The sequence below is a fragment of the Vulpes lagopus genome, chromosome 2, assembly GCF_018345385.1.
Source record: "Vulpes lagopus strain Blue_001 chromosome 2, ASM1834538v1, whole genome shotgun sequence".
Taxonomy (NCBI): domain Eukaryota; kingdom Metazoa; phylum Chordata; class Mammalia; order Carnivora; family Canidae; genus Vulpes; species Vulpes lagopus.
Window position 1 is genome coordinate 164,646,741 of NC_054825.1, and position 14,477 is coordinate 164,661,217.

General features: G+C 46.8%; 1 protein-coding gene across 6 annotated transcripts in view; it reads left to right on the forward strand.

Annotated features, from left to right (window-relative positions):
• The window catches only part of LIG1 (DNA ligase 1), a 39,949-nt gene that overhangs the window by 1,355 nt on the left and 24,117 nt on the right, over window positions 1-14,477 (forward strand). For 4 of the 6 annotated variants that reach the window (XM_041744724.1, XM_041744727.1, XM_041744725.1 and 1 more), the window contains exons 2-7: window positions 4,545-4,615; window positions 6,143-6,232; window positions 6,906-7,041; window positions 8,989-9,112; window positions 11,881-11,976; window positions 13,761-13,865. In XM_041744724.1, the coding sequence (XP_041600658.1) occupies window positions 4,599-4,615; window positions 6,143-6,232; window positions 6,906-7,041; window positions 8,989-9,112; window positions 11,881-11,976; window positions 13,761-13,865 (568 nt within the window). In that variant the 5' untranslated portion in view covers window positions 4,545-4,598. The remainder of the gene's footprint in view (window positions 1-4,544; window positions 4,616-6,142; window positions 6,233-6,905; window positions 7,042-8,988; window positions 9,113-11,880; window positions 11,977-13,760; window positions 13,866-14,477) is intronic. The other 2 variants (XM_041744728.1, XM_041744729.1) reach the window with 1 other exon arrangement.

The following is a 14,477-nucleotide window of genomic DNA, read 5'->3' on the forward strand; positions in this document are numbered from 1 at the left end:
TCTGAGCTTCAGAGGATGAGAGAGTAGCATGTTTAGGGGAATGGGTGTAAAATACTTTCCAAGGTGGAAGGTGGTGAAGGGAACAGACAGGTCAGGAAATGTGAACTTTTATTAACGAAAAGAAAAAGACTTGAGCCTTTTGGCTGGTCATCCTCAAACTGACTCTTATATCATGCTTCCTGTCACGTGGCCTGCAGTTTTGAAAGATCCTGCTTATGAACCCTAAATTCTGATGTTTTTGTTACTCCAGCTTTTTAAAAAGATTTATTTATTTGAGAGGGAGGAGGGGCAGAGGGAAAGAGAGTCCCAAGCAGGCTCCATGCTCAGTGTGGAGCTGACATGGGTCTCAATCTCAAAATCCTGAGATCATGACCTGAGCTGAAACCCAACTCAAGTTGGATTGGGAGCTCAACTGACTTTGCCTGTTACCCAGATTTTTAAATAAAGACATGCAGATGGGCCAATGCATTCAGTACCTGGCACAATTTTAGATCCTGTGGCCATATCACTAAACAAAATGGACAAAATCCTTACCTTTCTGGAATTCAACATTTTAGCCCTTCACTGCTTAATAGAGTAGCAGCCAGCCACATATAGAGATTTAAACTCATTAGAAACAGATGAAAACCTCAGCTCCTCAGTAGCACTAGCTGCCTTCAAATGCTTGCACATATAGGTAGAGTGATCTTTTTGGACTCTGCAGGTATAAAATGTCCCTATCATGCAGCAAATTGTGTTAGAAGCACTACTCCAGAGAGTGGGACAAATTCTAATTTATAAGGTCCAGTTGTGCTAACTGCTGGGAAGGAAAGGAGTGAGGGGTTAGTACAGCAGGCTAGGGGTGGCGGTAGCCAGACCGGCGCTTGCTTGCTCACTGGTAGCAGTGGGATGCTGAGAGGTGGTTGGGTGGTGTTTGGGAGGCAATGCCTGCTAGTGGGATTCAAGTTTGGGGTGTGAGAAAAGAGGTGAATCAACAATGTAAGGGTTGGTTTTTGTTTTTGTTTTTGTTTTTGTTTTGAAGATTTTATTTATTTATTCATGAGAGACACAGAGAGAGAGGGAGAGAGGCATAGACACAGGCAGAGGGAGAAGCAGGCTCCATTCTGGGAGCCTGACGTAGGACTCGATCCCAGGTCTCCAGGATCAGACCCTGGGCTGAAGGCGGCGCTAAACCACTGAGCCACCCAGGCTGCCCCCCCCCTTTTTTAAAATAAAATTTACATATAGTGAGTTTATTCTTTTTGGTGTTTAAGTCTGTCGATGATGAAATGTGTAGAATTATGTAAAGATCACCACAATCAAGATACTGTACAAAAAGCAATTCTTGTGCTCCATTGTATAGGCAACCTCCCCTCAACCATTGGTCCTTTTCCCTCCCTGCAGTGTATCCCTGCATTCCTTTTTATTGCCATGTGAATGTAAACAAGCTTTATTTAGTACATCCTACAGTGGGATACAGTTCAACAAACAAAAGCATATGATGTGCCATATTTTGTTCATCCATTCCCTGTGGAAGAACATTAGGATTGTTTTCGGTGACTGTAAGTAGATCTGCTGCTGTAAACATTCGATTACAGGGTTTTGTGTGAACATAGGAGTTCTCTGGGTAAATAATTCGGAGTAGGGTTGCTGGGTCATATGGGAAGCATGTTTGCTTCACCATTTGAGAAGCTGCCAGGCTTCTCCAAAAGTGACTGTACCATGTTGAATTCCCACCAGAAATTCCCACTGTTCTACATCCTCATTAGCACTTGATATTGTCAGGTGTTTTGTTGTATTTTTAACGGCTAAATATGCATGTAGTAGACTCCAGGGTTTCTGACTTCAGGTTTTCTGACTGAAAAGCTACCAACGCAGAGATAGGAGAAGGAATGTGTGGGTATATGTCCTCTGGAGTTTGGTTTTGGGCCCATTGATTTGGAGAGTTTGGTTGGACATCTAGGTGCCAGTGCAGAAAACCAGAATGTGCCCCTTGAATTTAGAGACTAATAATAGCTGGAGTTAGACATTTTGGGGTTCTGATCATAGAGTACGTTGAAGCCCTCTGAGTCCATGTTAACAAGACAGAGAGGAGGCCTAAGGACTGGGCCTGGGGCACTGCAACAGAAAGCTAGTTGCCATCTAAGTTATTCTTCTGTTGCTACTGTACCAAATTACCCCCTTTGCCACTTAAAAGTTCTGTGATTCTTTGTGTGTCTTGTCATTGGCGAGATGGGGATAAAAATTGAAAATATTTGATCGGGTTGTTGGGAGGTATTGGGTAACATGATTGTTTTACACTGGTTATCTCATCCCACCACCCCTTCGATCCCAATACAGGGGGACTCCTGCCATTCTCAACCTCAAGAATAGGTAGCCGTTAAAGATAGGGACTTTGGAGCCGGACTCTGATCCTGGCTTTCAGCCCATTAGGCTGTGTGGCCTTGAGCAAATTACTTGACCTCTCTGCTCCCTTTGCTTCATTCATAAAATCAGGATAATAACGAATTGTAATAGATCTTGTATGAATTAATTCATATAAAGCACTTGGAAAAATAAATAAATAAATAAAGCACTTGGAATGGTGCCCGGTCCCTAGTAAGCCCCCCAGTTAATAAAGTTGATTTTTTCTTTTTAACAGAAAAAATATTAAGGGGAAAAAACTCAGGTTTTACATAGATACAGTTGAAATTTCAAAAGGATGGAGAATGTCTAAAGTTTGGGAGATAATTTTTGGAGAAGATGGGAATGAACCAGGCACAGCCCCATGGCTCCAGAGCTCCCAGTCTGATTGGAAAGATGACCTGTGATATAATCAGGAGAACAGAGGGTCAACACGATATATGTGACAAGAGAAGTACCAGTTAGCCATCACGGGAGGTCAGGAGATGGAGGGTCTCTTATAGCAGGTGCCCCAGGGAGCATCTGGACATTCATCCAGTTCTCAGAGTTGGGCATAGGAGGGACTGGCTGCTGGAAGGAGGGGAGGGCATTCCCCAGAGGGACCCTGGAAGAAGGGGATAGGAGGCGGATAATAAAATCTGAACAGTTATGTGGGGCCTTTATTTACTGTTTTTTTTTTTAACTGAATAGGTAATAAATATGCAGGATCTAAAATAAAATCAGGATAGAAGTATGCAGTGACAGGCCTGGTTCACATTTCTACTCCCAGTCACCTTGAGAGCCCCCCGGCCGCTTCCATTGGCTTCTTGATTATCCTTCCAGAGTTTCTATTTGGCAAACAAAAGCAGGCCTAAAGAATAGATGTGTTCCTATTTTCTCCTGTCTTACGGAATCAGTAGCACATTATGTACGCTGTTCTCTGTCCTTTTTATGTGCTATCACTGTTTAAAATGTTACTAAACGTACCTAGAACATCTTTCTATATTAGTACATGAGAGTGACTTCATACTTTTTTTTTTTTTTTTTTTACTTTTTATTTTGAAAAAATTGTATAGCCTTACGGGAAGTTGTAAAAATAGCTCATCTGTCTCCCTGTAATGGTGACATCTTATATAACCATAGTCCAGTATCAAAACCAGGAAGTTGGCGTTGGACAGTACCATGAACTAGACCACAGAGCTGGTTTGGCTGTGTGTGTGCACATGTATGCCTGTGCTCATGTGTGCACATATGTACAGTGTAAACCCTTGTAAGGATCGATGTAGCCACCACCACAGTCAGAATATGGAACAGTCTGTTTCCACAGAGGCACTCACTGTGCTACCCCTATATAGCTGCTCCCCACCCACCTTTTGTCCATAAGCTCTGACAACCCCTGATCTCTATCCTAGGTTTTGTCATTTGTTACGTAAATGGAATCATACAGTACATAACTTTCTGGAATCGATGTTCTCTGCGGGATGTTTTGCCCCTCGTTTCTGTTAACAGTGTACCTTAGAAACTGCTCAGCAGCTGATTCATGTGTACCAGTGGGTATTATTTAATGGGCGGCCATGTTTCAGGGTCATTTTAGGATATTATATAATCACCTAAAAACAGTTTTCTACTGATTTTTTTTTTAAAGATTTTTTTTTTTTTTTTACTTAGCACGAGCAGGGAGGAGGGGCAGAGAGAAAGGGAGAAGCAGACTCCCCACCAAGCAGACAGCCCAACATGGGATCAATCCCAGAACCCTGGCTGAAGGCAGATGCTTAATCGACTGAGCCACCCAGGTGGCCCCATTTTTTGCTGATCTTGAAACTTAATGCCTCCCCCAAAACCCCTAACAAAACTGAAAAAAAAAAATCCAAACAAACAGAAACAAAAATAAACAACCAAATCTGTAGGTTTCAGTCTCCTTTATGTTAAATGAAAAGCAGCCTGGCTCCACACGATCAAGGAGGCATCTCATCTTGGTCTGACTTGGAACTTTTTCTTCACTAATAAATCTCACCAGCAAATCAGTTTGTCTATAAAAACAAGATTTTCTTATCAGTGGGGAAACTCATGTTTCTGATTTTGTGGGTTTTGTTTTTTTGTTTTTTTTCTTAAAGAAGGAGGGTTACATGTTTTGGTCTCTGCACAACTGGTAGCCCCACCAAGGATCTGGATTTCTGTTTCAGGAACAGCTGGCTGGAGAAAAGGAGGAGAAGGAGGAGGGAGCATTCTGATCCATCATGCAGCGGAGTATCATGTAAGGATGCTCATCCTACCCTCTGAGTTGTCTGCTTATCCTTCTATTCCTTCACTTTTTCCTGGAAGAACACAGGTTAGCCTCCAAATTGGAGTTTCCCAGTGAGCAGGACAGAATATGAGATGTGGAATCTGGGGACGGGTAGCATGTTAACCAGAATTTTTTAGCTGCGGGGTTCAGAAACACCGACTCCACAGCATCAGGGGTTTGCAGTCGGTGGTTTGGCCCCCCAGGGAACAGCTGGCAGTGTCCAGAGACATTTTTAGTTGTCATCCCTGGGGAGAGAGGGGGGGTTTGTTTTTAGCATCTACTGTATAGGAGACGGCATGGTAGCTGTTTAACACCTACAGTGCACAGGATAGCCCCCCACAATGAAGAACGGTCTGGCCTGAAATATCCATGATGTCCAGGGTGGGAAACCCTGTCGTAATGCAAGCTGGCTTCAGGAAAATGAGACGGGGAATTGCGTGGCCTGTGTAGTTGAAGCCTTCTGAATTAATGGCCTCAGGCTTGGTTGGATTCAGTTGCCAGAACTCGTTCACTGGAAATTGAGGGGATGTCCCAGTAGGAAACTGGTGAGGCTGCTCCTGGAAGAAGGGGATGGATTCTAGGTTGACCCAGACCTGGATAGCATCACAGGCTGCATTTCTCTCACATGAAGACGAGTCTGGGCATCGTGGGTCCTGGGTGGATAGCACCTCTGATGGCTTTCTGCCTCTGGCTTGTCTTGGCTTAGCTTGATCAGTTGATTGCTGACCGTAAATTAAGCGTCAGCTTTGGAATGGGTTTAGATGTACAGAAGAGTTGCTCAGGTGGTAGAGACCATTTCCACAAAGGCACCTAGTTTCCACCGTTGACATCTTGTGGCCTGTTGGTCCCAGTAAGGGACCAGCGTTGGTACATTATTGGTAACTACACTCCACCCTTTATTCCAATCTCACTGGTGTATCTACTAATGCCCTTCTCTATTCCAGGATCTGGTTCAGAGTATCATGTTGCATTTAGTTGTCATGCCTCCTCGGTTCCCTCTGGCGTCACTTCAGATGACAGTTTCTCAGACTTTGTCATGATACATGCAAACGGTTCTCAGTTTGTCTGATGTTGTTCTCATAACTAGGCTGGGGTCATGGGCAGCGAAGTAAGGTAACCTCTTGTCACCTCATAGTTGGGGTAAACAATGTGCCTGGGACATCGCTGGTGATGCTGACGGTACTCACTTGGTCAGGAGAGTGGGCGAGGCCTCTCCACCATCACGTTTTCAATGTCCCTTCTCACTACTCACTTCTCTGGAAGCCAGCTATTCAGTCCAGCCAGTCCAGGTGGACAAAGGAGGCCTTGCTTTATTTATCTTTTCCAGAGCACTTCATACCTCCCAATGTCTTATATTTAGTTATTTAACATTTGCCTCTTAGGGAGTGTCAGCCCCTTGGGGGTGGGTACTTGGTGTGTTTATCTCCACCAAAAATGCTTAGTTGATTCTTTATGTTGTTATCATTCCCATTTCCCCCTCCTTCTGTGTTCCTCCAGGTCATTTTTCTACCCCAAGAAGGAGGGCAAAGTGAAAAGGCCAGAGAAGGAGACCTCCAACAGCATCAGAGAGACAGAGCCACCTCCAAAGTACGTAACGGGGCTAGGTGAATTTGTTCCTTTGTAAGTCAGGGCTCTCTTGGCTGTGAGTGTTTCGGACCCAGCTCAGAACGTCTGGGGGTTCTAAAGGGAATTTTTTTGACTTCAGTAACTGGGAAGTCCAAAGGTGGGTCCTGCTTCAGGCACAGCTGGATTCAGGGCCTCAGTGTTGTCCAAGCAGGTTGGTAAGTCCCAAGTTCCAGGAGTGAGACTGCGCAAACAGTCAGGAGCAAGTCATATGCTTGACCATACCTCGTCCATCTTATTGGTGAGAACCCCTCACATAGCTCCAGGGAGGCTGAGAATGATAGTCTGTAGCTGAGAGCCCGTGGACCTAGCTAAATCTCAGGGGCTTGTATGATTGAAAAAGAGAGGATGTCCAAATGGATGTCAGAGACCATTCTCTGCTCTTAGTTGGAACTCCCATCTGCTCCTTAGCATTGCTTGTCCATCACAGAGAAGGTGCGCATACAGGAGGCCTCCAGAAATGTGAATGCAGTGGATAGATGGATGATTAAAACTATATGCTGAGGAGGCGCCTAGAAAAAGCTCATGGAATGCTTGAAAGAAAAGGAAGGGAATGGAACATAGTGAAGGAGCTGGAGCATTTGGGAAAGGATCCCCTCTCTGCCTGCTGGAACACCCCCATTTTCCCACCTTCCAGGGTGGCACTGAAGGAGCGGAATGGAGAGGTGCCTGAAAGCGATTCTCCAGTGAAGAGGCCAGGGCGGAAGGTGGCCCGGGTCCTGGGCAGTGAAGGGGAGGAGGAGGATGAAGCCCTCACGCCATCCAAAGCCCAGGTAGGTCCCCACCAGCCTATCTATTCTTTATTTCTGGAAGAAGCCATAATTCCCATTAGCCTCTTGTCACCTGCTCAGGAGTGCTCATGCTCCAGGAGGTTGAGGAGTTTAGCAGCTATTCCCTGGAGCAAATGGACAGTCTGCTGTACACGGTTCCATCTCTGTCCTGTGCCCAGGGCAGGCTCCTTGCCTCGTGCTTCGACCACCTCACCTATAACCTGCAGCTCTTGAGAGCACCTACTTCATGGGGTAGCTGTGAACAGGAAGGGACTCAGTTCATGTATGGGTCTAAGAATAACACATCATCCAAATTACAGGCTCAAAAATACATGCAGTTTCTCCTATTGTCAGAGGCTTTCTGTCTTTTCCAGAGACATTGGCTTCCTTCCTCCTTCCTTCCCTTGTTAAAAGTCACCGAATGGGCAGCCAGTTGGTGACCTTAATTCCCTCTGCAGCCTTAATTGCCCTTTGCCACATACCTGAATATATTCACAGGTTCCAGGGACTGGGAGGGGCCACTTTAGGAGCTTGGACTTTGCACTGTGGCTGCTAGGAATCTGTGGAACGGTTGTGAGCAGGAGAGGGACAGGGGTAGCTTTGGGTCCCAGGCAACCTTCACAACATCCTTGTGGGGCCTGTGTCTATCAGGATCCAAATAGAGAAAAACCACAAGAGTGATTTGAACAGAGAGAGTTTAATACAAAGAATTATCAACTAGGTATGCAGTTTTCAACTGCGTCACTGCAGGGGTGAAAAGAGTAGGGAAAAAAAAAAAAGAGAGAGAGTAGGGTGCAGCCACCATCCCTGGAGCTGTGGAGCTGATAGACCTTCAGATGCTGGCTGGTGGGGGCCAGGGTCTCTGAGCTTACAGGTGGTGCCCTGAGCACCTGGTCAGATCTGTGAAGCAGGGGCCCTGGGTAAGGGTGCTGGCATCCACGGGGCATCACATCACAGGCCCTGTGAGTGTTACTGGAAATGCAGTAAATTGAATCTGGCTGGAGTAGGCCTCTCTGGTGTCCTGTTAGGGCATTGCCTGACAGAGCCTTCTGTTGGAGTGGGAAAGGGGTTTTCGGAGTCCCAGCATCATGAGGGAGAGTGGATGGGGTAGCCTTGGAACTGAGGGGCAATCACTTAATAAGTGGCAGAGGGCCTAGTAGGATGAGTTAGGGATTGAAACCCAGATACAAATAACGGGCTTACACAAGGTAGGAATTTCTCTCTCTAATGAGCACGAAAAGTCCAGGATTAGTATGTCAGTTTCTCAGGCTGTTTCTGTACCATTGCTTTTATCCCTAGATGCCCTTGTCCAAGTGAATGTCCATATTCAGCCAGTGAGAAGAGCAAGACACTCACGGGAAGTGTACATCATTTTCCCTTATATTGTGCTGCGTAGTAGTGAGGCTCCTGGCCACACTTACTTCAAGGAATGCCAGGAAGTGTAGTTCTCAGGTTTCTGGGCACACCTAGCTACAGGGGAGGCTGGGATTTGTGGTTTCTTTTTCTTTTTTTTTTTTTTCTTTTTAAGATTTTTATTCATTCATGAGAGACACAGAGAGAGGCAGGGACATAAGCAGGGGGAGAAGCAGGCTCCCTGTGGGGAGCCCGATGGGGGATTTGATCCCAGAACCCCAGGATCACGATGTGAGCCACAGGCAGACGCTCAACCACTGAGCCACCCCAGAAATGTGGTTTCCAGTTGGGCCATTGTATGCCTAGCTAAAAATCAAAGGTTCTGTTACCTTAGAAAACAGAGAGTTGTTATTGTCATCCATGATAAGGAGAGTCTGGCGCCATGAAACCCCACAGGAGGGTAAGGCCCAGGTAAGAGAGTCTCGAGAAGGCCTGAATGGACAGAGAATTCACTACCCCTAACTATTTGGAAAACGACAAGGAAGTGGCCACTTCTTCCTCCCCTCACTCTAAAATTTCTCTTTTCTTGCTTTCCAGAAACCTGCCCCAGGCTCTCCACAAGGCTCCCCTCCCAGCCCTGTCACATATCCCGAGAGCAGCCCTTCCCTCTCCAGTACCTCTCCTGTGGACGTCTCAGCAGGGATCCCAAAGCGGCGCACAGGTGAGGACACACAGGCCCCTGCCCTTTCCCTTACCTGTCATTGTCCGCAGGAGGATTTGTACACCAGGCGGCCATCCTTGTGACAGCTCTGATCTTAGCATTGTGGTTTAGAGCATGGCTTCACCATCTACTGGCTGTGTGACCTTGAGTAAATGACTTACCTTCTCTGAGCTTTGATTGCTCCATCTATACAACAGAGACAACAATAATTACAGTATTTACCATACAGAGATTAAGAGCAAATAGGCGGAAAGTGCTTGGAACTCAGCTCAGCCCAGAGTGAGTGCTCAGGAAACACTGGTCATTGGAACCGTGGGTACATGCCTCAAGGAGACAGTGCAGCTCACTGTGGGAGCACAGTGAAGAGAGAGACTTGTAGAAGAGAGATTCACCCAGCCGAGCCCATGAAGGACAAGGGATAGTGAGCAGGGAAGAGGGTTAATGGCAGAAGGAAGTAGGCATTGAGAAGGCCCTTCAGAGCACCGATGATAATGTGCTGGTGTGTAGCTCACAGGGTTGGGACACCAAGCAGGGACACTGGAGATGGTCTGCAGAAAGCTGGCCTGAGGAATGGTACCTCTGTCCTCTGGTAGATCAAGAAGGTTTTGTTTGGGGTGAGGAGGCACAAGTAAGAGACCTTCACATAATGTTGGGTGACAGAGATGGCAGATGGGGACCAAGGGACTGAATTTTCAGTGTTAACATCATTTTCGTTAAATTTAAGAGTGAAAGCTGGTGCCAGATTGAGTTACGGAAGATTTTCAGGCACGTTTAGAATAACTTGAGTGTGTAACTCTTCTTCAACTGTAAATTCTGTGAAATCCAAACACAGATCCGCTATTTCTGATGAAAACGTAGCACCCAGTTGTTGAGATGTGCTAAAGTACATCAGACTTTGAATTTGAAGACTCAACGTGGAAAAGAGAATGTTCATTTTTTTTTTAATATTGAAAACATGTTAGAGTTAGTATATTTGGATATATTGGGTTACATAAACTGTATTATTAAAATGAAGTTCATATGGGTTATTTTTCCTTTTTTGAATTAACTACTGGAAAGTTTAAGACCATGTATGTGGCTCACTATATATTTCCATCAAGCAGCACTGATGGTATAAGAGCTAGCACACCTGGGGGTGCCTGGCCGGCTCAGTTGGAAGAGTTTATAACTCTTGATCTCAGGGTCATGAGTTCGAGCCCCATTTTGGGTAGGGAGATGACTTAAAAATAACATCTTGAAAAAAAACTCAGCACAGCTGAAATCAATAGACTGCATGTTAATTACACTTAAATAAAAAATTTCAAAAATTCTTTAATTAAAAAAAAAAAAAGAAAAGGAGTAGCAGTGGTAATAGGGCTCAGAACTATTGGAGCTCAGACCTGAGCCAAGACGGAGCGAGTAACCCCCAGCTGAGTCTTAGGAGATGAAGTAGTGTTGACTGGGCTGAGGGGGAGCAGCCTTTCCTGCTGTAGCCATGAGTGCCCTGCAGAGCCTCAGTGGAGGAACAGCGTGATACTTGGGATCGCATGCACTGGCGTGTTTCTGGAGGATCAAATGCAATTTGGGGAGCAGGGCGAGTTTGAGGACGGTGTGCAGTGAGAGAGGAGAGTGGGGGTGGCTCCCGCAGGGCCCCTGGCATGCTAGGCCAGGACCCTGGGTTTTGTCCTGGGAGTGCTGGGGTGCCACAGGAGGGCTGCGGGAAGTGGGGGTGTCATGAAATAGCTTAGTGGCCCAAGGCATGCTGGAAACTCAGGGCTGACCTTCAGATTGACCCTCAGGGTGGGCCAGGGAGGCATGGAATTCTTTTTAGAGGAAAGGACATTTGTACTTTTTCCTAGAGGACCACCGAACAGCAAGTGTGAGGGCCCAGAGGTCTGTTTGGGAACTGCAGGAGTTCCAGGTAATGGAGAATGAAGGATTATGTGGCGTGGGAAGAGTTAGAAGGTCAACTGGAGAGAGATGGGGGTAACATGGCAGCAGATATCAGAAAGCTTGCTTCTGGAATGGGGGTGAGGAAATGTGGATGGCTTTGTGAGCAATTAGGGCATTGCCAGCCACAGCTGGTAGTAGATCCGTCTGCAACTGTGCAAAGGAGCCACCAGGTCCAGGAGGCCAAGAAGAGGTGACTAGAGACAATTAAAAGGCAGGTGCCTCTCAGTTCCTCACCATGCCTGAGCATCTTGCTTAGAGTCCTCTAGAAGCAATTTCTGAAGCTCTGAAACAATAGTTCAAGAAGTGAGGCATTTCTTTGGGGAGTGCAGAGAACACGGACAGTGAGTGATTCAGGGAAGGAGACATAGCAGAAGATGGAGCAGTTCAGAGGGGCTCTGCATTTATGTACCATTTCTCATCAATCATGAACAAGGGCCCTTCTCGGAGCCTGTTGCTTCCCTGATGTTCGGTGGCCCCCGGAAGAGCCACCCAGGATACACGCTGATGGCAAATCCTAGGGGTACAGATGTGGCCCCAAGGGCAGCTACTACAGTCAGCTCTGGGTACTGGGCCAAGCACATCATAGCATCACTAGCTCTCGCGGATTGTTTCCATTCTGCACACGCAGGAGAGGGAGGCACAGAGAGATTCAGTAACCTCCTCACGTTCACACAGCCAGGAAGCAGCAGAGCTTGAAGGATGAGACCTCCTGGGACGGAAGGGGAGGGTTCCGGAGCCTTCTCAGGGGCCCCCATTACCAATGGGCCTGAGCTCCCTGGACCGGGGGCAGGCGGTCCCACAAAGTCAGCCACACTGAGAGCCCTTTGCCTCCTCAGCTCGGAAACAGCTTCCTAAGCGGACAATACAGGATGTCCTGGAAGAGCAGAGCAAGGATGAGGACAGAGAGGCCAAGAAGAAGAAGGAGGAAGAAGGTGAGGCACCAGGAGGAAGGAGGGAGGGAGGGCACAGTGCACGTGGCAGGGAATCTGGAAGGGTGGGGGCCTCTTCCAGAGGCCAGACTGTTAGGATCCCCGATCTCCATGTCCCTGAATCTAGGTGTGGCCATCAGAACCCTGTACACCAACAGGCATTTGTTACGAGAGCATTTTGAAATGCATTTGTTTGGACCACTATAATTTAGTATTGATTCATAGGCAGTTTCCCATTTTTATTGTTTTTCTGTCTGTTTTGATGGAAAATGTTTTCCTCTCCATGACTTCTTTTTCCTTAGAAATATTATCGGAAGGCAGAGTTCCCCAGCCTATCACAGCATCCTTAGAACGTCTTAGTAAATTGTTGCTGGCTCCCCCCCAGCCTGAGCCACCACCTTAGCAGTTCCATTTATTAAATAGTTATGTCCAGACAACTGTTGATGGTTCATGAACCTGGGTGTTTGAGAAAACAGTGCACATCCATTGAAAGGAAAAGCGCTATTTTTTGTTTCATTTTGAAATATTCATGATTAGCCACTAGCTAGGATGTGTCCTGGCCTCTGCACAATTGCCCAAACATTGCAGTCCCTCCTTTCCCGTTCTCTGTTGGCTGGCGTTTGTGCAGTGCGGAGCTTTGTTTTGTTAAGATTTTATTTATTCATGAGAGGCAGAGAGAGAAGCAGGCTCCATGCTGGGAGCCTGACATGGGACTCGATCCCAGGTCTCCAGGATCACACCCTAGGCCGAAGGCGGCGCTAAACCACTGAGCCATCTGGGCTTCCCCAGTGCGGAGCTTTGTTTTTTTTGTTAAAGATTTTATTTATTTATTCATAGAGACACAGCTAGAGAGAGAGAGGCAGAGACACAGGCAGAGGGAGAAGCAGGCACCACGCAGGGAACCTGATGCGGGACTCGATCCCGGGTCTCTAGAATCACGCCCTGGGCTGCAGGTGGCGCCAAACCGCTGCGCCACTGGAGCTGCCCCAGTGTGGAGCTTTGATCGCAGCAACCAGTGAAAGCCCAGCTCTGCAGAAAGGTTAGCATCAGAAATTGCGAGGCCGGTGGTCTGAGGATACTGAAATCTGAAATACCTCGAGCTAGTAGTTCCTGTAGCGTCCAGCAGGTGTTACCAGTTTCCCCTGGAACTGGGAACTATCGCACGGCACCTGTGGGAACCACTGCCAGGATCCGATCCATTGCCGCCTTTGCTACTGTCAGTGTTTGTTGAATAAAAGGTCCTTATTAGGCTCAACTTCCCGAGGGTATATGTGACTTTCTATCAGTGATGTTTAGTCCATATGCAATCTTAGTGTAAATGGTGCACTTTTTAGCCGGATCTGCGTCTGGGGCCTCGGAAGGGTGAGTAGCTTCTTGAACCTAAGGCATGTTTTTCTCAGGGTCGCTTCCACAGTTTCATTATTTAATTACTCTAGAGGTGTGATTTTTTTTTTCCAGTTTAAAACATTTTTCATTTTTACCTCTATCAAGTTAATCATGTGCATTTGGAACTCTTTCCAGTTGCACCTTGCAGTGAATAGTTCTAGAAGTTGATAAGAAGACACTGTCTATCCGTTTCCAGCTGCTCAGGCGAATGAACGTGGGGTTTGGATTCTGTTGGAGACCCTGCTGTGCTTGGGGCTGACCAGGAGCGGGCTCACACCTCCTGGCGCTTTATAGACATGCCTGATTGGCACAGGAGCAAATGAGAGCAGAATGTCTCAGGAGTTGAAATGTATCTGGGGTCAGAGTGTTTTTTTTCCATCTGACTTTTCTGTCATCTAAAGCAGAGACCCCACCAGAAAGCCTGTCAGAATCTGAAGTGACCCAAGAGAAGGAGGCAGAAGGAGAGGACCAACCTGTGACATCCCCTGAACATCGAGAGACCTCCCGTGAGTTTCCAGTCCCCCTGCAGCCCCAGCTCTCTGGTTTGGCCTTCCAAGGCCAGTTAATTTTAAATAAGACTCAAGTGTGTTGTTTAAATGTGAATTCTGGGGGCTCCTGGGTGGCTCAGTCAGTTAAGTGTCTGCCTTCAGCTCAGATCATGATCTCATGGCCCTGGGATGGAGCCCCCAGTTGGGCTTCCTACTCAGTGGAGAGTCTGCTTCTCCCTCTGCCCCTCCTCCTTCTTTGTCCTTCCTCGTTCTCTTTCAAATAAATAAGTGAAATCTTTTTCAAAAAGTGAATTCTAGGGGAATCAGAGGTTTTATTATCATCGTTGCTTTATGGTTAAAATCCTCCCCTCACCCCTTCCCAGTGCACTTGGGAAAAGAAGAAAGAGCCAGTCATCCTCAAAATATTTGTATCTTTGAGAAATCACAGGCACTAAACGTTACTGAGGGTAGTTATGAAGTAAGGCAGCCCGGCTGAGCTGGGGGGTTTTGAGGTTATAGTTACCCTCACAAGCCCTGCAGCCGGGTGTCTGTGAAACTCCTGTGTGAGAAACAGCACCACAGGTGAGGGGACGTTTTGAAGATGCACATCGTATCTGATTTTCTGCAACT